Raw genomic sequence first — 24323 nt, 5'->3', positions numbered from 1 at the left:
TGTCCAATTGCAGTGTAGACATACCCTGAGACCCTTAGTCTTTCTTTGTTCTGGACTACTTGTTCTAACTGGATGTGCAATCACTTATTAGCAAAGTGATTCCAATGCTTACATACCTTTTTAAAAGTAACACTTAATATGAGGAATGACATGGAAAAGGCCAATGCAGTCATGTTACTCTTTAGTCATTTTGGGGCAACTGTGTAAAACAGGCTGTTTCCATTTATTGCGCTAAGGAAAACTGGCAGCTCATAACACTTTGTATTCAGTGGTTACAGTAATAGGGAGACTAATCTATCAGTGGATCTGCACAGGGATTTGGGCATTCCAATACTGAACATTACAGCACCTAACTGTTAGGTGCCTAGAAAAATCACAGGAACAACACTGTGATCCACAAAGCCGAACAAGGCGCCTAGCTTCCTATACGTAGAATAGGAAGAGATAGACACCTTAGACTGCTATCCACAGGAGGAAGCACACTAGTCACAGAGCTGCCTCAGCTAGCCAAAGGGAGATGCTGACCAGAGGCTGTGTGCTAAGCCCCACCTCTCTCTCTCAGAGATAGGCTCATAAGTCTGTGCTGCAGGGAGGTGCCTGTATCTGCTTAGCAATCCACAAACAAGAACCAGTCACCTGGAGTCCAGCATCTTAGATACCTAAAGCATTTCCTGCAGGAATGAGTTAAGTGCCTGCCTGACTCTACACAAAACAGGGAGCTGGTGTGTGTGGCCACCATATACTTTAAGCCCAGTGGTTAGAACTGCTCACTTGGAATGTGAGAGAGCAAGGCTCAATTCTCAGAGGGAGAGAAAGATTTGAATAGAGGTCTCCCACCTCTCAGGAGAGTGCTCTGATCACTGATAGTCTGATGTAGGCTTCCTTAATCTCTCCTGTTGAAGCTCTTCCTCTGTGGATAAACAATGAAAGAGTGATTGAAGCAGAGGGACTGTTTTCACGGTCTTGCTCTCTCTTGGCCCAGTGTCTGTTCCACTGTGAATAAATACTTCAATCATTGGGCCAGACAGAGACATGATCCAAAATTTTTCTTGGAAAAGTGAAAGAATATCAGGGAGGCAAAATTGTTTTTTTTTTAAATTTTTAAAAATTATTTTAAATTATTTAAATTATTTAAAACTATTGTTTATTATGATTTGCCAAACAAAATACTTCACTTAAAAAAATCCAAATAAACTAATTGTACAAGTGCAAAGGACGTGCAAAGGATCACCAACAGAAACCTAGCAAGGAAATAAAGTTCTACCCATCCTTGCAACTGTGGCTTCACATTCCCTCATTACTTCTCCCACCAGAGAAGAAGGGTAGGTTATATCTGATGAGTCAGGAGATATGGGCTGAATTTCTGGCTCTGCCACAGATTCCTGAGTCACTTTGGGCAAGTCACTTAATCTCTTTCCTTCAATTCCCTCTCTGTAAAAGAATACTTCCTTATTTCACTGGAGTGCTGGGAGAATGGCCAAAGAATGTACCCAATACTAATAGGATGAGGGACTCTATTCAGAGAAACAGTGACTCTGAAAAAGACTTGGATAATGGTGGATAATTAGCTGAACATGAGCTCCCAGTGTGAAGCTGTGGCTAACATGGCTAGTGTAGAAATATGGGAATATTGAGTCAGAGTAGGGAGATTATTTTACCTTTGTATTTGGCACTGGTGCAACAGCTACTGGAATCTTGTGTCCAGTGTTAGTGTTCACAATACAAGAAAGTTGTTGATGAATTGGAGACGCTTCAGAGAAGAGCCACAAGAATGATTAAAGTTTTGGTAAACATGCCTTTTAGCAAAAGTTTCATGGAGCTCAATCTATTTAGCTTATTAAGTAGAAGGTTAAGAGGTGACTTGGTCAGTCTACAACTGCCTATATGGGTAACCCAAATTTGATAATAGAGGGCTTTTTAATTAGCAGAAAGAGATATAACAAGATCCTATGACTGAAAGTTGAAGCTAGATAAATTCAGACTGGAAATAAGGAGCAAATTTGTAATGTTGAGGGTTTATAACCATTGGAACAATTCACTAAAGATTGTGGTGGATTCTCTATCACTAGCAATCTTTCCCACTGGATGTTTTTCTAAAAGACATGATTTTAGTTCAATCCACAGCTATTGGACTTAAAGCAGAAATTAATGCAGGGAAGTCCTATGGCCTGTGATATGCAGGAGGTCAGACTAGAATGATTTATCTATTTTAGGTATTTATACAGTCCCTATCACCATAATATCTGAGTACCTCACAGTTCTTAAAGTATTTATCCACATAACATTCCTGTGAGGTAGGGAAGTACTGTTAATCTCCCTGGGCACTGGGCTTCCTACTCCAAGTTCTTCGCATATCCCTGCTCTCCAGATATCCATCCTGGAGCAACCATGTTTCTCCCAGTGCCTCCACACATCCGTATATCCCCTATTATCTAACCTTCCTCCCTGGCACCTCATGGTCTATGTGAGGAGTAGAGAGAGTGATCTGGGGAAGCAAGCTGTTGGCATCAGAGAACAATAGTATCTGAGGGTACATCTACCTACAAAGAAAGTCCATCACCCCAATCTCAAGAGCCCGGGTCAATTGACTTGGGCTCACACAGCTTGGGCTGCAGGACTAACAATAGCAGTGTAGATATTCCTACTCTGACCCTCATCAGGTTTCAGAGCCAAGGCTCCAGCCCAAGCCTGAATGTCTACACTGATATTTTGAGCCCTGCAGCCTGAGCCCTGGGAGCCCACGTAAGTTGACCCAAGCTCTGAGACCTGGCGCTGCAGGTTTTTCTTTCCAGTATAGACATACCCTGTGATGTAATCTCTGTGGGTGGAGATGGAAGTTCTTGGGCCTTGAGTGTTTAGCTAGAGTAACAGGGCACAATTTTTGAAAGGAAGCATTTTAAAAAGTTTCCTTTGCAGAAATTGGTAGTTATTTTACTAAAATAACTCATTTGTCCTCAGAAGAGTTATTGTGCCAAACTGAGACTAAAATCAATGATTAAACTGAATGAGAAGGATTTTAATTCTTTTTCACTGCTTATGCATATCTCAATGTACTCTTAGTTATAGAGTTGCTACTTACACTTTCGTAGTAACTATAACATGGATTTCTTCAGTGTTCTAGAATTTTAAAGGCATTGTCACTTTATCCAAAGAGCGGTATTGGTTCTTAGAGGAAATCTATTACACTTCTTTGGAATACAATGTTTTAATGATACAGAGAGTGTCAAATAATACACACAAAAGACTCAGGATGCTAAATGTATACAGTTAAAAAAATAAGATGCAAGGGAAATAATCTGTCTTCGACTACCATCAAGGTAACAATATAACTTAAGGGAGGGAGCTATAACTTAAAGAGGGAATCTTTTTCACAAAAGGGTGAGACAGGAAACCCCTGGCCTGAAAATGAGGAAAAGAAAGCTTCAGCTAGAAATAAGAGTTCAGAAATTGGGGGAGAGTTCACAGGAAGAATTTTAGGATTCAGATTAAGTGTTCTTAGTTGTATGAGCAAACGAGGAATGACGGATATCAAAGGAAACTGTTGAGTCACAGAGATGTCCAAGAACAGGTTAGAATAATCTGTCAGTGGAACTATTGTAGTCAAATAGTCCTACAATCAGCACAAGTGTTGGGTCAAACTGGATGATCCAAAGGTCTTACTCAGTTAAGATCCAATTTGTAAAACAGTCATGAATATTTTGTTGTCCAGTTGAGAGAGCAGTGGTGTTGGATGACTATCTGTAGAAAGTTAATCTCTTTTTACTTGCAACCTTCAGAGTAGGTAAATTATCATTCACCCACTGGTCCAGATGTCATGATGGAACAAGCACAAGAATCCCCACAGCAATTGCTTGTCACATTTTCCTGTCAGTGCTTAAAAACAGTTGACTTTCTCGTTAAGCTTTTCCTCCCCATGGATAGTGCCCTCCATTCCTGAGAAAATGGTTTCTCTTTAATGATTCTTGTTCAGAAGTTTATTGCATTTCAATATGAACTTGATTGTTTTTTTTAATGAAGGAAGCCTGAATACATTGAGTACACTCATTAATTCCAAAGATAGGTGGTGGGTGAAGGAGGGGGAAAACCAAATGTTATAGCCACTAATCCCTTACTGTTTGTGCTCTATATCGGAGATCCCAACTAAGTGGTACATTACTAACTTGCCAAGAATGAAGTCAATGCCTAATTTTATTTAAAATGGAACTTATTCCTACTTGCTTTCAGTGTTCAGAGGTGATAGCTGTGGAGACTATAAGTCCAGTTGTGCAGTGCTCTATCGTAACCGGAGTGTAGGCTACTCATACATGTATAAGAAGACCACAGTGAGTGGACAGGTTGCCTCTAGCCAATTTTTTGAGAATTTTTCATTTTTTGAATGAACTTCACTAATATGGCTGGTTTAGTATTGTATTAAGAACTCAGTAGTACTGGCAGGAGGAGCCTAAGAGTATGTGTATGCTGTGTTTTTAAAACTCTCAGCAGCGAGACTCAAAGCCTGGGTCTACAGTCTTGGGCTTGTGCTATGCAATGTAGACTTTACTGGAGTGTGGGCCCTGAAGCTTAAGGAGGGGGTGGGTTTCAGAACCCAAGCTCCAGCCTAAGCCTCAACATCCATACAGCTGTTTTTAGTGCGAGCTCTGTGAGCCTGAGCCTGGGCTCTGAGACTCTACCGCAGATTTTAAAACGTAATGTAGACATTTCCTAAAAGTCATAACACTGGTAGATAGAAGTAGAAAGAAGGAATCTGTACCCTTCCGTGGGAGTATCTCAGGCTACTAATCCATTTTTGGTCCTGACAAACAGGTGGCAGAGGTAGAGAAAGTGGACTTAATTTGAGTTGTATTTCAGATAACTTTTTTCATTAGAAAATACTAAGGGTTTGATCCCACTCCCATGAAAGTCAGTGACAAAGCTCCTATCACTGGATGGAATAATCAGTGGAAGAATAAACATGCCCCAGTCTTTATGTAGTAAGTGGTGTGGATATTAAAAGTGATATTATTCCTTTTTATTTAATAGGGTGCAGTTGTAGGTCACCAGTTATCACTTTCCTTGTTTAAGTGTCCTACGTGTTTTAGTTGTGAATAAACTCTATGTTAATATAAACATGATTCTGTTTGTGCTATGCTTCCACATATATTTTTCTTTGCTAACAAGCAATCTCACTTTCCATCTTTCAGCTTTTCTGGGAAAAGAGGCTACAAGGCCTAAGTGCATCTGATGTAAGTGAACAAATTATAAAATCCATGGAGCTACCTAAAGGACTTCAAGGTACTGTATGCCTTTAGTAACTACGCTATGCCTAGTAAGCAGAATGTATAAAAAAAGATAGTTAGCTTTTCAAATATTCTTAAGCTGTTACAGTATGTATCTCTGACTTTAATTTACTTTAGTAACCCTCAGATCTTGACATGTACTTGCTGGCAGAAACACCTGTCTCCTCAAAAGGGTTTTCTCTTTTATTGAGTTACTTACTTAACTAATATAAAGAACACTTCAGAGTTGTACTCTTTTCTTGGCACAAGTGCAATTGATATGAAATTCAATAAGTTGTAGGTCACAGTTAGTAACTGTTTATTCTACCACATTGGAGACCTCTCTAGAAATTTGAAAGAATTGTGAAAGACTTCACTACTACTTGCCAGCATTGGCTTCATTCCTTGTGGCACTGAAGTAAAGAGAATTGAGATACTGGTATAGATTAACGTTAAAAGCTACAAAGAGAAATTGTATTTCAAGATCAAATGTTACATTAATAAATGTACTTGAAGACAAGATAATTGCTGGAGAAGGAACCCAGATCATTAAATTGGTTGACCTTTGAGGAAACTGTAGCCAATTTGTAAGTTAGCACTTTACAAATAGCAAATATAGAAGATATTTGGCGGTTTTTACTATATGTTAAAATTGCATTAACAGGGTTTCAAAGTCATTTGTATTTCATAGTCATCATTGCCATTAGATATGTTGTCTTAAAGTGTATGCTCATACATCTGGATGACATCTTATACATAGTTGTCTTGCAAACAGGAGAAAGTCTGCCATTTAAAGTCATACATACCATGTGTACAGTAAGACATAAATAAATTAATTGTGTTGTAATTTACATTTTAGGAGTTGGACCAGGCAACAATGATGAGACCCTCCTATCTGCTGTCGCCAGTGCTTTGCACACCAGTTCTGCACCTATCACAGGGCAACTCTCTGCTGCAGTGGAAAAGAACCCAGCAGTGTGGCTCAATACATCTCAGCCCCTTTGCAAAGCATTCATTGTTACGGATGAGGACATTAGGTAAGGGAGTTGAGACATGAAATTTTCAGTAAAATGTGCATTTTCATATCCTGAGCTTGCTCTTCATCTCTAATGAAAAACCAGAGCATATTCCAAAACATTAAACAGAATCATGTACTTTCCCATTGGAACTTGTTAAGTGTATCTGTTAAACTGCAGAATAAAATGGTTGCTTCCTAAATATATTTGCATTTAACAGAATAAAAAAAAATACTCTTATGGCTAGAGTGCTAGCCTGAGCCTTGGCAGACCTGGGTTCAAATCCCTACTCTGCCACAGACTTCCTCTGTGACGTTGGACAAGTCATTTTGTCATGCAGTGCCTCAGTCACCGGTCTGTTAAGTAGGGATAATAGCACTTCCCTACCAGAAAACTATGAGGCATTCAGATACAATGGAAATGGGGGCCCCAAATAAGTACCTTGGGTAGATTTTTGTTGATAAATTTGTTTGTAAAACATGAATACCCATTTTTCTATATGGTTTTTGAGCCACAAAGAATCTGAGCTCTATTTTAGCCACCATTTAGCTTTTTGCAATATATAAAGTAGGCAGGACTGGAAAAGCTGGAGTCTGGGTCCTTTTGCTGACAAGCTCTTCACCTTGTAGCCTTGCACTCCAATTTTTCTAATTGACAGAGCTGGGAATCGAATCCAAGAGTTTTGGCTCCCAGTTTTGTGCTCTAACCACTTTAAGCATTTCAACTCCTGGAATTCTGAACATTTCTTCCAGCAGTTAAGATGTCTCCTGAATACTGTTGAATAGGGTAGTATAAAACGGATTTCTTTTTTAGGAGTGATTCATTAATGATTAATTATTCTATTCACTGTCATGCTTTTAATTTCCAAAACCGTGAACAAATATTACATTCATATAATCTGAATGTGATGTTATTGCCTTTGTTCTATAGATCAGAAAACTGAGTTAGAGAGACAAAATGACATGCTGAAGTCCTCCCAGGGAGCTGGATTCAAAGCCAGCATGGGGCACTGGAGTTCCTGACTTTCAGTCCATGGTCCAGAGCTCTAGACCATGTTGTTTGATTTATTTTTTTTCCCCTTAAAGGAACATCAACTTAAAAAATAAGACTTCTGTCTGAAAATATTTTACCTGTTATTGTTACAATTACAGCATTTTATTCATAGTAGGGCAGCTTTTCCTTTATTGACAGTGTGTGAGGTGTGGTTTTTTCAGCTTAACAAAGGAGAAGATACACTTCTTAGAAAACTATAAATCACAACAGCTGGCCATGAGGACTGAGGGCAGCGGCAAGTGTAGTAATTGAAATTACTTGTAACTCAACGGTGGCCCTTTTGAGTGTTCACTGGCAAGCACAGAATGCTTTCCTGCTCATTTGTGTAGGATTATTTTAACTAACCTTTATTACTGCCAGAAATGAAAAGCAAACTTCACACAAAGACCATTTATGAAACTAAAACAGTGTAAAAGGTAGCATCCTAATATAGCCTATCTGTTATAACACTGCAAAAAAAGGTGGTAATTCTAAAAAACACTAATTGCATTGAAAAATTAAGGGATGAAGAGAAAAAGCTTTGGTCACACCTGGTCAGAGGCAAGTAATGGCTATGAATTTTGAAGACCAAGCATAACAGCTACCTCCACAGAGTAAAATTATTGCCAGTTTGAGCCTTGGGTAACTCTTTATTAGGATAATTACCACCATTACAAATTTATTAGAGGCTACTTACCAGGTATTAGAGCCTACAGAAATTGTAAACACTTGCCTAGAAGTGGAATATCCATCCCTATTGTATGTTAGGATGAAGAATATACTGCTTTGTGTGTTTGGGATGGGGTGAGGGTTGTAAATCAAAAACTGGTCTCAAATGAAAAGGCACTAATTTTGTGGGACATATTTTGTGCTTCTGCTATAACAGCAGCTAACTGCTATTTCTAGAGCTGTGTACATTTTTGCTGACAGAACAAATACAGCAGTGCTGGTACATAAACAAGAAAGTAAATCAAATGGAGCCGTATTGGCCTTCACAGTATGGAAAAAGTGAGGGGGGAAATCATAGGTGGAAGTTCAAACAACACTGTAGTGTGGTTATGTACAGTTATTTGGACCAGCATTTGCCTAAAAGAACACTTTATTTTGTGTTCTCCTCTGTATCTATGGAACAAAGTATATAAAGGTAAAAATCATGCTAGGCCCATTGTATAAAAAGCTAGATAGTTGATTGTACAAGAAAACAAAACAATCTGTTTAAAGTATGTTCAGAGTTTGAAACTGTTGCTCTTGGATTGCCGTTATTTAGGCGTGACATGGTTTCTTGCCGTAGCATTTTTGCTACAGTTAAAACTAGTATAACCTAATTGTAATTTGATTTTTGGAGAGTTTGGCTTCTTCATATTCCCCCAGCCATTCACATTCTTACAGTTTATGTTCTTCAGTGTAATACTTTCCTACCTCCTCTGCCCACCAGATACATATACAAGTAGCCGTGTTGTGTGGTTCTAGTTAAGAAAAATAGCCACCAGAACATATGTTCAGTGGCCTGTGTGTCCTGTCTTGATCCACAAAAGCTCCTAGGGTGAAATTCTGGCTCCATTGAAGTCAATGGCAAAACTCCCTTTGACTTCAGTAGAGCCAGTATTTTGCCTTCAACATGTACTCTATTATTATTTATTTTTTTAAAAGATGAATTCATTGAAACTGGGAAAGGTATTTATTTAAAAACAGGCAACCTTATATTTTATTTGCTCCAAAGAGAGAAATGCAGCCATATTCGAAACTCAATCCAAAATCCTTAAATTAAAAACAAAGTATCACTTACAAAAGCATTTCATAATAGTTATCTAACATCTTTAGTATTCAGGACTAAACATTTTTCAGCTTCACTAGGAAACTTGCAGCAAGAATGTCAAATAACCTAGAGTCAGGGTTTTTACTTTTTCTTCCTAGTGGAAAAGAGGTTTAATTATGAATAATTACAAGCTGCTTATGTGTAATTAATATTTTGTATAACTACCAGCAGAGGGCACTTTTGCATTGCTGTTCTGCTTTTCCATCGGTAGAAAGTACTGATTTTTAAGAAAAAGGCTAAAGAATCTTACTTTGGTCGTTTAAGTCTGTAATTTCCATAAAAGTTTTAATACATTGGTTTTGAATCCCTGCACTGCTGCTGCGTTGCTCACCTGTAAGTGCTCGATAAGTGTTAAGTCAGCAACTTTATTGTATAACTGATGAACACAAATCTCATGGCTTTCAAACTATTTGATTAAATTAACAAGCTCTTTGCCATTCCTTGCGATTAAGTCAAGTTGAATCTGTAACTTTCCTGAATGGTTCAACAGACGTTTCAGCTCCGTTAACACTTCTGTGTTTGGCGTATTTTTCATTTGCTCCTCCACAAAACTGAAGTAAAAAGTAATGTACTGTGCATGGTGTTTAGTAGCAGCATACCAGCTTCCCCATCTTCGCTCACCTGGGCTCAGAGGCAATTTTATAGGAAGATTGGAACCCACAGCCTGGACTGTGATTTGCACATTGCTCTTTAAAACACAATTTTCTGCTCAGACAATGTTTAAAACCTTTTTGACTGTTGCCTATTAGCTTGTCAATATCTAGTATGGGATAACATGGTTTTGGTAATTAAATATTCATTGTAAATAGGCCCAGTGGCCTGTAATGGGATATTCGATGGGGTGGGATCTGAGTTACCCAGGAAAGAATTTTCCGTAGTATCTGGCTGGTGAATCTTGCCCATATGCTCAGGGTTTAGCTGATCGCCATATTTGGGGTCAGGAAGGAATTTTCCTCCAGGGCAGATTGGAAGAGGCCCTGGAGGTTTTTCGCCTTCCTGTGTAGCATGGGGCACGGGTCACTTGCTGGAGGATTCTCTGCTCCTTGAAGTCTTTAAACCACGATTTGAGGACTTCAGTAGCTCAGACATAGGTGAGAGGTTTTTCGCAGGAGTGGTGGGTGAAATTCTGTGGCCTGCATTGTGCAGGAGGTCAGACTAGATGATCATAATGGTCCCTTCTGACCTAAATATCTATGAATCTATGAATCTAGTAAATTGGGCCTCCAGATATCACCAGCATTACAGGTAAGATGAACTGAGTTAGGCATTAATCTCTGAAGCAGTTGATTATAGGATGCATTATCAGAGATAAATGCACTGATACCATCAAAATCCACCCCAAAGGTATTCAAGCACTTGCAATAGTTTATGCAATGATGTTATAATTAACAGACTGTAGGTAAATTGGATCAGCGAGGACAGCTTTCAGTTCCAAGTCAGATGTGTCTTCACCATTTAGGCCTTGCAAAACAAACAAAATATGTAACACAACTGATCTTGGGTACTAGTTAATAGGTCAGTGGCCAAGGACAAGCATCTAGACTGCTTCACCAATTCCATAATCTCCTGCTTGTGACACTTTAGGTCACAGCTGAGTTGATGAAGGAATTTTTCCATCATTTGCTACATTCTGTCTGAAAAATTCCCATAGGTTTTGGTTGTCCAGTTTTTTAAGAGGGATATTTGTGCAAATAAATACCTCTGTTAGTCAAAGTAGGAAGTTACATGTTTCTGGGTTTTCAGTGGAATTTTGAAACAAGAAAGTCAACATTTTTTTTTCCTTCTCAAGTAAAGCATTCGCTTCACTTTGGGTTTGTGCCTTTCTCTTTTGGCAAATGCCTGACAAGGCACTGTTTGTCATCTACAGTAGGTACAGAAGAGCTGACCTGCATCAGAGTATAAAACTCTTGGTTGATACTGCTTCACATGATCTGTGCAGATCCCCTTGCCTCCAGCCAGCTCCGCACCCCCTGCCCTGCCCGCAGCCAGCCCCGCACCCCCTTGCCTCCATCCAACCCCGCACCCTCCTGTCTCCCAGCCAGCTCCGCACCCCCTGACCTGCCCGCAGCCAGCCCTGCACCCCCTGCCTCCAGCTAGCCGTGCCCCACGCCCCTGTCTGCAGCTGGCCCCACATCCACTGGTGCCGTGCAGTTCCCAGGGCAGTAACCCTGCACACCTGCTTCAATGAGGGGGGCAGGGAGCAGCTGGGACCCACACATGTGCACACCCTAGGGTGACCAGACAGCAAGTGTGAAAAATCAGGACAGGGGGTGGGGGGTAATAGGACCCTATATAAGAAAAAGACCCCAAAATCAGGACTGTCCCTATAAAATCGGGACATCTGGTCACCCTAGCACACCCCCAGGGAGTGGCGGGGACCGACACATGTGAAACGGAGGTCATTTCTAGTTCAGGCCCATCTTTTTAAAAAAGAACTTTAGGCATGGTTAACATATATCTGTATTTTCCCGGACGGGTCAGGCTTTTTGGTTCTTAAATCGCCGTCTGGGAGGAATTTTTAAAATTTAAAAATTCCTCCCGGGAAAATACGGACGTATGGTAGCCCTGTTGGTACAAAAAATACATACTGGGGCACATCCCTTAAATAAGAATTTTTTATAGGAAACTGGTTGTTAAGATTTTGGCAGCTCATCTCTGAGTAGCACCCTACTGTAGGCACTACCTACAGCAGTGGAAGGGATTTTTCCATCGCTGTAGGTAACCCACCTTTCCAAGTAGTGGGATTCTTCTGTTGACTAACTGTATCTACACCAGGGGATACGTAGGCATAGCTACGGCACTCAGGGATGTGAATTTTTCACAACCTTGGGCACCACAGCTGTGCTGATCTAATTTTTATGTGTAGACCAGGCCTGAGTCAACGTGCTAGAGAGAAGTAAGAAAATTAGAGTAAAAAGACAGTTTTGCCTCTGCTTTTACATCAGCTTTTCTACTGACCTCTGCTGCTTTGTTTTGTTCTCCTCTTGCTCTCTGTGGAAGAGAGGGACGTACTTTGGGATTGCATCTGTTCAGCTGAGCAGTGCCAGTGACATCCTCACAGTTCTCCTGCTTCCATCTTTGCTTGAGGCAGATTTCTTAGTATCTTTGCTGCCACCGCAAATGGAAACAAAGGCACTGGATCCTCTGTGTATCCATCTAGCACACATTTCTTACAGTCCAGATTGGCTTCAACCTTTGACCAGCTCTAGTGATTTAGGTATACATTTTTTGTGCAAATGCTTTCCTGCTGAAAAATATGATCTTGTCAAAGCTGAAAGTGTTCCCAGAAAAACGTCAGTTCTGATGCAAAATTAGTTTTTTTCTTGTGGAGAAACTTCAAAAAGAATTTTTTGTTTCAGACAAACACTTTGGAATGTAAATGAGAAATTTCTTTCATTTTGACTTAAACTGTCATTTTCAATTTGAAAAAACAAATCAAAACAAAATGACATTTTGATTTTAGTGTCAGTTTGAAACTAAAAATTCTTGTTTTGAATCTGTTCAAAAGTTCCCATGGGAAAATGAAAATTTTTCACATAAGAAATTTTGACTGGAAAATGTGGGGAGAAAGTAGAGAAAAATACAGTCTTCAGTGATCAGAACTACTCAAGTGAGAACACTTCCTAGGTGTGGCTGTGGTTATAAGGCATAGAGTGCCATCATCAGAGGATCTGGACATGCACTGGACTCTGAATGATTCTGCTCCAATTTATATCAGTGAAAATCTGAAGGAAATGGAACTACACCAATGTAAAACTAATGTAAGAGAAAAATTTTAGGTCCATTGCCTAACTGGCTATATCTCTTGAATTTCCTGACCTATACTTTGGAGAGCTAGTTCATATTGCCTGCACCTTGCTTAAAAATAAATCACATTAATTAGCATTGTTACTGTACCCAACACTGCTAAAGTCCAACCTAATGTGATGTGCTGAGCAGAAAGATATTTAATCAAGTTTTAACAAGACCTTCTTTCACCCACAATGTGAACTTGACATAAAACATGAAATGAAGCTTATTGCATCTCAAACTTTTCTAACATTGTATCCATATGCAGGTTGTGGCTTAATAAAGTACCTAAGTTAATGCAGAATGAGATCTTCATGCCAGGGTCAGAGCAGCATAAAGGGTCTTAAAAGCCCCATATGTATCCAGGGAAAGAATCCCCTGGTTCAGGCACTGCAGAAGACAGACAAAAGACTGCCTTCTGAGTAACCCCTCACAAAGTAATGGTGGGGCTGAGTCCAGGAGGGGTATGGTAGGGGTGGGGACGCAGCACTGAAGCCCGTAGGGCAATATAGAGAGGTTTCTGTAACTTAGACCCCCAGACTATCTAATTTATGCTGGGGGCTCCTTCAGCCTCCAGGAGCAGCCCAGGATCAGAAGGGGGCAGACACTTTAGTGTCACCCTCCCCCTGGGCTAAGAGTTCTATGCTGTGGCTCTAAGAGATCTGTTTAAATTGGGTTTTGTAACATTCTCTTAAAATTTGAAAAACTCTACAAGGCACAGGACAGAATCTCATCTAGTTTGTTTTAAAATACTTATTTTTAATAGATGTAAGTTGTCTGTGTATTTGGTGGCTTGTTTTCTTTTTCTTAAAAGAAACTGAAATTAACACAGTTGTCTGTTTAGCAGCTTCTTCCGTAGCATCAAACCGCTTTTCGAACTAACATTTTTATCTGAAGTCAGAATAGAACTTGGAATAGTTTCAATTAGAGACAATGTCCAGATAAAAACTGTACTTTTAAAATTTTGCCTGTTGTACTAGCACTTCAATTTATTCAGTTCTGATAATATAAAATTTTTAAAAGTCACTGTACTGTTTTGTTACATTATACTTAGGTTGAATAATTAAACAAGACCAATATATTTTATGGGGTTTGGTAAACTAGTGGCTATTTAAAAATGTTCTCAGGTGTGGAGTGACATTTAGAACCTAGAGGAATTTTTCCATCAAACTATAACTCTCTAAATTAGAGTTCACATTTATGGACAAAAAGTTTGAACTGTCATCTCAGAAAACATGATTTCTGTAGTGCTTTTAACATCTACTTTAGAAACGAATACTTGGAAGGTGTTCTTACACACTTGCTGTACATACTGATAAAGCCTCAGAAAAAAAATGTAGTCTGGCATTGCACTTATAGTTCTTTCCTCTGTTCCATATTGTGATACAGGAGGTTGTGTATTATTGTGTGACAACCGATGAGCCCTGAGAACTTATGCAATTATGTTTTTGAGTGATGGCTCTGTGAGAGCTAAATTGGTGGCTGAATATTTACAGTACACAAAAAAAATCCAAAAAATCCTTTTACCTGATGCTGTGAAAAGTCAGTTTTGTAGTAGGATTCATGACTTCAGCTTTAAAATGTTTCCGTTTAGACTAAAAACCAAGTCTTGCAAACCCTTTCTTATGAGTGAAGGTTAGGCAAATGTTATAGTCCTATGTTAATATACACACCGGATTGCTGTTGTTTCAAATGTTTGTCGCTCTGTTTTTGAAACAGAAAACAGGAAGAGCGGGTGCAACAGGTGCGTAAAAAACTGGAGGAGGCACTTATGGCAGACATCTTGTCGCGGGCTGCTGATACAACAAAAGATACGGATGTGGAAATGGACAATGGAGATGATGCATAAGAAGAGGATCAGGTAAAGCCAGAACTCCAGGTGGTTTTTCTGTGAGATAGGAAAACTTTGTAGTTATTAGCAGTGTTGATCTTAACAGCTGTTCATCTTAACACTGTTACTGAGTCACCCAATGGGCACTTACATCTCACTCAAAAGTCGAGCCCTGTTTTGTCCCATACAAGTATCAAGAAACATACATTGTGGCTGACAAAATACTAAATTGCTATCTCTGCATGCATGTTAAAACACAGAATATCAGAAATATGCTGTCCAGGATACCAGTGCAACAGAAGAAGAAAACATGACTCTTTGGCCCGGTCCTGAAAACCCTTACTCAAGCGAATAGTCTGTTTGAATAGAAAGTGGGTATTGATGCAAAATAGTGGTCAAATTCTGCAACATTAACATCTAAGAAGGCTTCAAACTTATTTTTGAACATTCTACAAAAATTAATGATTTCTCCATTTTTTTTCTTTTTTTTTGTGAAAATTGCTTGAGTTCATAATTTCCTCCTCCTTAGATTTCATTTGTCCCTAACCATTATCTGATGTACAGAATTTGCAGAACTACAAAGTGCTTACATTTCATCCAGTTCTATTTTTTTTTCTTTTATAAAAATGTATTTGGTGTTTTTTCTAAAATAACTTCCCATACCACAGGACAAAAGGGTTCTAATTCTTTCACTCAGCGATTGTATATAATGTATAGAATCACAGAAATGTAGGTCTAGAAGGGACTTGGTGAGGTCATCTAGTCCATCCCACTGTGCTGAGGCAGGACCAAGTATATCTAAACCCTCCCTGACAGGTGTTTGTCTAACCTGTTCTTAAAAATCTCAGATGACAGGGATTCCATAACCTCTCCTGGTAACCTATTCCAGATCTTAAATATCCTCATAGTTAGGTTAGATATAGGGAAAATTTTCTAAATCTCCCTTGCTGCAGATTAAGCCAATTTCTTCTAGTCCTACATTCAGTAGACATGGAGAATAATTGATCACTGTCTGTTTTATAACAGCTTATACATGTTTGAAGACTGTTATCAGGTCCCCCTAGAGCAGGGGTGGGCAAACTTATTGGTTTGAGGGTCACATCTGGGTGGGGAAATTGCATGCAGGGCTGGGGCAGGGGTTTGAGGTGCGGGAGGGAGTGTGGGGTGTGGGAGGAGGTAAGGTGTGCAGGAAGGGGCTCAGGGCAAGGGGTTGGGGCAGAGGAGGGGTGCGGGATGTATGAAAGGGGTTGGGTGCAGGAGGGGTGCGAGGTGCGGCAGAGAGTTGGGGTGCAGGAGGGGTGTGGGGTGCAGCAGGAGGTGCAGGAGGGGTGTGGGATGCAGGCAGAGGGCTCAGGGCAGGGAGTTGGGGTGCAGGAGGGGTTCGGGCTCCGGCCCAGTGCCGCTTACCTAGAGCGGCTCCGGGATGGCAGCGGCGCACACTGGGGCCAGGGCAGGCTCCCTGCCTGCCTGCCCTGGCCCCGCGCCACGCCGCTCCCGGAAACGGCAGCACCACATCCCTGTGGCCTCTGGTGGAGAGGGGGCACAGGGCTCCGCATGCTGCCCTTGCTGCGCTTCCAGGTACCTCCCCCGAAGCTCCCATTGGACGCAATTCCCCATTCCCAGCCAATGGGAGCTGTGGGGGGTGGTGCTTGGAGGTGGGGGCAACACACGGAGCCCTCTGCCCCCCCACCAGGGGCCAGCCGGCCATTTCTGAGAGTGGTGTGGGGCCCGCAGTGCCACGGGGGTAACAATCCTGCAGGTCGGATCCAAAGCCCTGAGGGGCAGGATCCGGTCCATGGGCCATAGTTTGCCCACCCCTGCCCTAGAGGAAACAAGACCTACAGGAAATAGTAAACCAGAGATGTGACCAGCTAAGCAGGCATAGTTATGAAATTGAACACAATTAAGACTGATATTGTGTGGGTTAATAGAGACGGTACAGGGAAAGTGGATGTAAATATTAACAGAGGACAATTAAACCAGACTGACCAGTTAAAGTGCCATGGTGGCTGGTTTATGGAAGACAGCAAGCTTGAACGTTGAGATAGAGTCCAGACTGGGCAGTGCTGGAAGAGTGGAATAACATCTCAGGTGTTATTTATGACAAGCATATGCCACTGAAACTGGAAGCCTAACAGTATAGAACAATGATGTGCCCCACAGTGCTGTGTGATGCAGAACCATGGCAGTAAAGAGATGGCAGGTTCAGCGCCTGCAGGTATTTTGAGATGAGATGTCTCTATGCTATAAAAAGAGCTACACAAAGAGAAAGATTTCAAAATGAAAGCATTAGGAGGGTAGTCAAAGTCTGTGATATGGCTGACAAAATTCAGCAAGCACAACCTTCCTGTTCAGACACATACAGAGGATGAAAGAAGAGGATCTGGTAAGTGGTAGGAGAGGGTAGTAGGAAAGAGACCCTGAGGAAAGCCAAGGAAGCATTGGATGGATTACATCAAAGATGATGGTAAGCAGGTAGACCGTAGTGCTGTCTCGGACAAGTGAAGATGGCAGATGCTTGTATGAGGACTTAACCCCACATGATGGGATAAAGGGAAGAAAAAGAAATCAGGTCCCCCCTCAGTGAACTTTTCTCAAGACTAAATGTGCCCAGTTTTTTTTAGCCATTCCTCATAGGTAGGGCCCTACCAAATTCACAGCCATGAAAAAGAGTCACAGTCCTTGAAATCTGGTCTCCCCCTGTGAAATCTGGTCTTTTGGGTGCTTTTACCCTATACTATACAGATTTCATGGGGAAGACAAGCATTTCTCAAACTGGGGGTTCTGACCCAAAAGGGAGTTGCAGGGGGTGGTCGCAAGGTTATTTTAGGGAGTTCATGGTATTGCCACCCGTCCTTCTGTGCTGCCTTCAGAGCTGGGCTGCCAGAGAGCGGCAGCCGTTGGCCGGGATCCCAGCTTTGAAGGCTGCGCCGTGCCAACAGCCGTGCAGAAGGAAGGGTGGCAATACCACACCATGCCACCCTTACTTCTACTCTGCTGCCTTCTGAGCTGGGCAGCTGGAGAGTGGCGGCTGCTGACTGAGGGCCCAGCTCTGCAGGCAGCCGTGCAGAAGGAAGGGTGGCAATACCACACCAGGCCATCCTTACTTCTGCGCTGCTGCTGGTGGCGGCTCTGCCTTCAGAGCTGGGATCCAGCCAGCAGTCGCCGCTCTTCAGCTGCCCTGCTCTGAATGCAGTGCTGCCGCCATCAGCAGTGCAGAAGTAAGGTTAGCAGTACCGCAACCTCCCCTACAATAAACTTGTGACTGCCCCCACAACTCCTTTTTGGATCTGGAGCCCTACAATTACGACAACATGAAATTTCAGCTTTAAATAGCTGAAATCATTAAATTTATGATTTTTTAAATCCTATGACTCTGAAATTGACCAAAATGGACCATGAATTTGGTAGGGCCCTACTCATAGGTCAGGTTTTCTAGACCTTTTATCACTTTTGTTGCTCTCCTCAGGACTTTCTCCAGTTTGTCCACATCTTTCTTCAAGTGTGGCATCCACAACTGGATACCTCACTGAGGACTCACCAGTGCCAAGCAGAACGGAACTCTTACTTCCCGAGTCTTACATACATCCCAGAGAGATATTAGCCTTGTTGGTGACTGCATCACACTGTTGGCTCACGTTCAATTTGTGATCAAGTATAACCCTGAGATTCTTTTCTGCAGTATACTGCCTAGCCAGTTATTCCGCATTTTGTATTTGTGCATTTTTGATTTAGCAAACATTTAACTCTTTGAGGGCAACCACATTGCTCTCCTGAACATTCACAACTTCCACTGAAGCCAGTTGGAGTTGGGTACATATTAAAGGTTCTCAGACTTTAGATTTTTTTTAAAAAAGTCCTGAAATAATAGAAACATGCAATATAATAAAATACTTAAGTAAAAATCATCCTAGTGCAGAAAGTGCTATTCTAAGCCCAGTGAACCACTTACTACTGCACAAGAGTGAATTTAGTCCTTTGTACTGAGTGAGATTACTGACTTTTCTAAAATATATAAAGCTACACTTTTGATTTTTTTTGGGGGGGGGGGAGGAGAAATAGATGGGCTAGGTGTGAAATTATTTTTGTTCAATTTAAATGAATTACTATGATCATACTTTTCATCCTTCGCTTAGTTCTACTCAAATCACCTCTTCTAACAAATTTTATAAATATTTTTGTAAGCACTCAGATACTTCTCTAACTTTAGCATTCTTTTATTTGCGAAACGTCAAAGTTATGGAGTCAAGAAACATAAGTCAGAAGTATGAAATTTTTGTCTAACAAATAATTATTTTGAAATGGATATTAATGAGGTTATAATATAGACCTATTGTGTTTTATAATGATTATCCTTATTTTTATTGGATAATTCTGCAGAAATTTGACTTATTTAAACTTAATAGACCTTTTTATAGTTCCATGAAAAATGGATTTGTTATATATACATAGCCGGCATGCTATCTTTCTATTCTGTTTTCTTCTAACAGCCATTTTAACTGCATGCTTAAGTAGGATTTTTGAATAAGTGATCAGTTTGTGTATATAGTTGGTGGGTTAAAAACTTTAAACTGGAAGAAAATGTGTTATTGAGATGAATTTTTATATATTATGTAATATATATAAAATGGAAGCTATTTATCAAAAAAATGAAAAATTAGGTTAAGGAGCAATGTAACTAAATGCCATAGAAATGCAGGTCACATTTAAGGGTATATTTGTAAATAGTTTGTAAAGGGTTAGATGTTATAAATATATTATATATGTGAGTAAAGTTAGATGGTTATAAGCGCATCAGTTTAAAGTGTTTATAGATGGTTACAAGTAACTTACTGACCTGTTGGACTCTAACAGTTGATTAACCATTTATTAAAACATCAACTATTTATTAGCCTTTTGTCAACTATTTCTAAGTGGGCCCTTAATGTGAAATGTGACTGAAACACAGCTATATGTTTCAACAAAGTTATTCTTATTTATATTGTGATCAACCTATCATTTCTCCAAAGAAATACTTCTACTTTTGATTTGTTTACCCCTCTCTCTAACTTACAGGTACTTTCACTGACTTGTCCCAGGAGGAATTTCCTAAAAAAAACAGAGGCACTTTCTCCTTCGGTCTTTCATTGTAAGAAGAAATGGACCCATGCACATTTATATAGCTTTCTAATAGCATTAAAACCAATGCCTTTTTAGACTCCTATTTTTGATGTATATATCTTATTTGAAAAGCAAACTTTATTTTGTGTCCTACGACTTAAAATAGTCTTTTTTAAAATATCAAACTGTACCCTTAAACTAAAGCTGAGCTTTTGACGCTAGGTTGCAAACCTACTGGAATTATATTGCCTGTACTTAATATTTGTTTTTCCTGTGGTTTATAATAATGATGGATCAGGAGAACAAGGATGGATCAGGAGAATTAAAGATTATTGTGACTCAATGTATATAAACAGATTTTTATACTGCTGTTGAGTGAAAACACCTGTACATTCTTCCATCATCACTGTAAAGATAAATAAATGATTATATTCAGAGCGACTGAAAATTGTTCTGTTATGGGGTAGAGCAAGCACCGAATTTGTGTCCCTGCTCCCAGTTCCAGTGTCTACTGCCTCCTTGTTCTCTCAGCTGAGATTGGTAGGCTGGGGAAAGGCATATATGTCCATATATGCTTTTGTTGCCCAAAGCAGGGCCTGGGGGAAATTTGTCTGAACTTAACAGCAGCTGCAGGATTTTCACCTGAAAGCAAATACAGCTAAAGTACAACAGACTAAATTTCTTCTGAGAAAGAATAGAAAAAATAAGTAGGCAACATGGCTTCACGAGGTCCTGCTTTGAAAGGACAGAGGTTAAATATAAACTGTAATGGCAAAGGGTGAGCAGTAACAACATCCTCAATGCAATACAAAATACACCAGGTGTCACAGTGCCTGACCTACAATATTTACAATCTAAGTAGACAAATTGCAAGGACTTCTAATGATAGATGTAACAGCGTTCCTTACTTAAGTGGATTAACTTTGGGAACTTTGTCTTGGTCCTGATGAATCAATTCAAGGGAATGGGTTCCTCCCCGCCCCTCCTTCCCTCTTGACTAAGCTGCCTGAAGAAAGCCAGAGCTGTTTGAAGGTCAACTGCCTCCTCGCTTCCCTGGCTTCCTTATAGCTGTCTGCTGGCAACTGCCACACACCTGTTGTTCAGGCTGGGAGAGTTATTTTACATGAATCCGATGAAGTGAGCTGTAGCTCACGAAAGCTTATGCTCAAATAAATTTGTTAGTCTCTAAGGTACCACAAGTACTGCTTTTCTTTTTATTTTACTTAGTGTCTCTTTACACTTAAGATAATGCACATGGGGTCAGTAGTGTCTTACATGAGCAATCCCCCTGAGTTTCTGGGGGCATAGTGGAGACCAGTGCTCAGTGGCCCCGTTCCTGGCTTTGTTTCCTCCTGCCTTGCAGAGCTTTTTCCCTGTTCAACTTTAGAAGGAACCTCCTGGGGTCAAAAGACATGTAGAAAAGTGTCATGGATACAGCAGCTTCCTTTAATCTCTTTCCTCCCACCCAAACTGTCCTATTTGCTCAGAAGGATGATTTGCTCAGAAGGATAGAATGCATCCGATGAAGTGAGCTGTAGCTCACGAAAGCTTATGCTCAAATAAATTTGTTAGTCTCTAAGGTGCCACAAGTACTCCTTTTCTTTTTGAGAAGGATGATAGTGAGAGGAGATTTGGGGCCTACTTCTAACCTATACTCCTGTGAGATCAGAACCTCATCAGTCTGAGAGCTGTTAAATCTGATTACTAAGATTTCTTTGCAAGAGGTGAAAATATGCTGTTCTACACAGTAACTTTTTATGTAAAATATAAGACTTGATGGTGAATAAAATTTCTAGGGGCTTTAGAATGTGTATTAAACTCTGCTAGTTTTAGGAGTTGATCTTAAATTCCACCATTTCTAATGCAGTTTTTCTGGTTTCTAGATAACTTTTATTGAGCAAGAAGCTCATAAAAATCCTACAGAAATCCAATCCAGGCTTAGTTCTGTGCTGCTGTGCAATGCAGTCTCATTATAGAGACTAAAATACAAAGTCATGATGTGCACTCATGTGAACAGTGAAAGTAAATGAAATAAAACCAGCACAGGGATGACTTTAAGGAAACTATCACAACTAAATGTGTTTAATGTAAGACCTAAATGCAGATGCAGCTCATTCAGAAGGAAGGTTGTTCTTAATAGTAATTGTTTAACTAGTGGTTTATGGCTTGTTTATGCTACTGTTAACACGTAGTGAATGCTTCAGGTGGCTGATGCTCTGCATTTCAGACCTTTTTACTTAAAACTGGGAGGTGGGGTGTTTTGTTCTCCAACTTATGACAGATACTGTAATGTTACTTAAACTGACAGGGAAAGGAGTGTAGGATGCAGTCAGGACTCTTCCCAAATGCTAATAATAGTATGCATTAAAATTTATGCTATGGTTCATTTGACTTGTGAGTGGGGCCTACTGCCATTTGTTTTCTTCATTCTACATTTTCAGTCGGCAGAGCCGCAGTGTCACTAGAAATCATCTTTTACCTTGAATGTGTGTGGAGTAACTGAGAACCCTACAAACTATATTTTATTTTACCACTCATGTTCTAACTGTAGTTTTATTTTTTCCATATAAAGACATCAGAGCTGCAATTTAAAGAGAGATGCTCATGTTTTGGCAGATGAATAAGCACTGTTTTTGCACCATCTATTTCTTTGTAAAATTCAGGTTGAAAAATAGGGTGAAATAATGCAGACGAGTCTTTTTTCTGGACTAAAACGGTTAGGGTGAAATCCTAGCTCTGTTGTTGTCAATGGGGGTTTTTGCCATTGACCTTGGTGAGGCCAGTATTCCATCTTTCATTTGTATTCCTAGAATTTTTTCCCCATGTTCTACGTAAAAGTTGATAACTTCTCCGAGAAGTTTAAAAAGAAATTTCTAACTTCAGTGAGCTGACATTGGTTGCATCTTTAATGCTTTTTGTTGTTGTTGTTGTTGTTGTTGTTGTGTTGCTGCATTCAGACTCTAGGCAAACTTTTATATAATAATGGACCAAATTCACCACTGACAGCTCCATTGACATGTAATTCCTGAAATCAATGGAGTTGCATCCATTTATGCCAGTGGTGAATTTGGCCCAATCGTTACATTCAACATAAGGTTCTGGCAACAGCTAATGAGGGTTGTGGCATTGGATATTCAGTGTTGGGGAAGGCCTTTATCTGCCAGCTGGCTGATTGCCAGCATTGCTACTGGTCTTCTAGCTGGTTATCGGTAAACAGCCCAGGTAAGGTGGTATCCAGCCACCTGAAAAATTTTGGCCCACGTTATTCTCCCTAGGCCTGCACGTGGAGAGAATATCTCTGTGTGGATCTCCTCATTCACAAGAGGAAGAGGGTGGGAAACAAACAGTTTCCAGGGTATTGGTCTCACATCTTCCCCACAGCACCATTGCTCTCAGAAGGCACTCTGTATGTCCAGTGTCCCTGTGGGACAAGGACTGGTGAACCAGAGGGAGATGTGGATGGGCAGTGGTGGGAAGGGTGTACATTGGTTCACTACTTCCAGCCCCATGCAGCTTAAGCAGCAAAGGATAATAAATCAGGGCTCTGTGCTCTCTTTTCTGCAGAGAGACCTTCTAGACCTTCTAGAATTCTAGAAGCCATCATGGCCAGAGGAAATCCCTGACACGGAAGCTTGGGTCCAATGGAGTCATGTTGCCAGGGCACCAAGGAATAGGATGCCAGGGTCAGAACTTGTGAGGAGGCACAGGGCTTCTACAAGGATGGGCCACAGATCCTCACCCTGATAAAAGAATGGGGGGAAAGCTCTGTGAGGGGCTCCTTGTGGATATTTCTTCCCTGGGAGTCCCTGCAGATGGGTATATGATGAAAGGGACAAAAATATCTCCCTCCACCCCCTGGCTTTAACCTGAAAACAGGCTGTTTTCTAGGTACAAGGATCATTATGAATGACTTTCCCAGTCCTCATTCTCTGTTGCTCCTGCTTGTATCTCCACCAGCCATGAACATTCCATTGGCCCCTACAGAATGTCAGGAGGTTCCTGGTCCATTTGACAGCTCTGCTGGGATATACAGAAGTAGTCAAGTGGCTAAAAGCAGGAACCTGAGATTTTTTTAAGATTCATAATATGTTCCCAAGTTTCTCACTTACTTTGGAGCAGGATTATCTTGCACAGCCACAGCTACTAAAAAATAGCATGGCATATTTGGCTCAGATTTCCTCATCATAGATTTTCACACTGATTTCAACTTTCCCTTTCTCATCTAATTCCCCCTTTTTGAAGATGGAAACTTTACCGTAGAGGAAATTGTATAGAAAAATAAAATGATTAAAGAGAGGAGAGAGCCTCTAGAGGTCAGTATAGCTCAAACAATGGGCAGCCTCTGAAAATCAGTAATGAGACCTTGCATAGTGACAGCCGAGTTTGTATCCGCAAAAAGAAAAGGAGGACTTGTGGCACCTTAGAGACTAACAAATTTATTTGAGCATAAGCTTTCGTGAGCTACAGCTCCCTTCATCACTTTC

The 24323-nt window shown here is 40.5% G+C and overlaps 1 protein-coding gene across 1 annotated transcript in view; it reads left to right on the top strand.

Annotated features, from left to right (window-relative positions):
- Nucleotides 1–20255, top strand: part of MBD2 (methyl-CpG binding domain protein 2) — a 51792-nt gene extending 31537 nt beyond the window's left edge. Inside the window, exons 4-7 of the mRNA XM_074953895.1 lie at nt 5181–5271; nt 6115–6292; nt 14628–14769; nt 19795–20255. Coding sequence (XP_074809996.1) covers nt 5181–5271; nt 6115–6292; nt 14628–14757 — 399 coding nt within the window. The 3' untranslated portion in view covers nt 14758–14769; nt 19795–20255. The remainder of the gene's footprint in view (nt 1–5180; nt 5272–6114; nt 6293–14627; nt 14770–19794) is intronic.
- Nucleotides 20256–24323: the final 4068 nt, after the last annotated feature.

This window comes from Natator depressus, chromosome 5, assembly GCF_965152275.1.
Source record: "Natator depressus isolate rNatDep1 chromosome 5, rNatDep2.hap1, whole genome shotgun sequence".
Classification (NCBI taxonomy): Eukaryota; Metazoa; Chordata; order Testudines; family Cheloniidae; genus Natator; species Natator depressus.
Note: the sequence above shows the minus strand (reverse complement) of the source record. Positions and strands in the feature narration are given on the sequence as shown.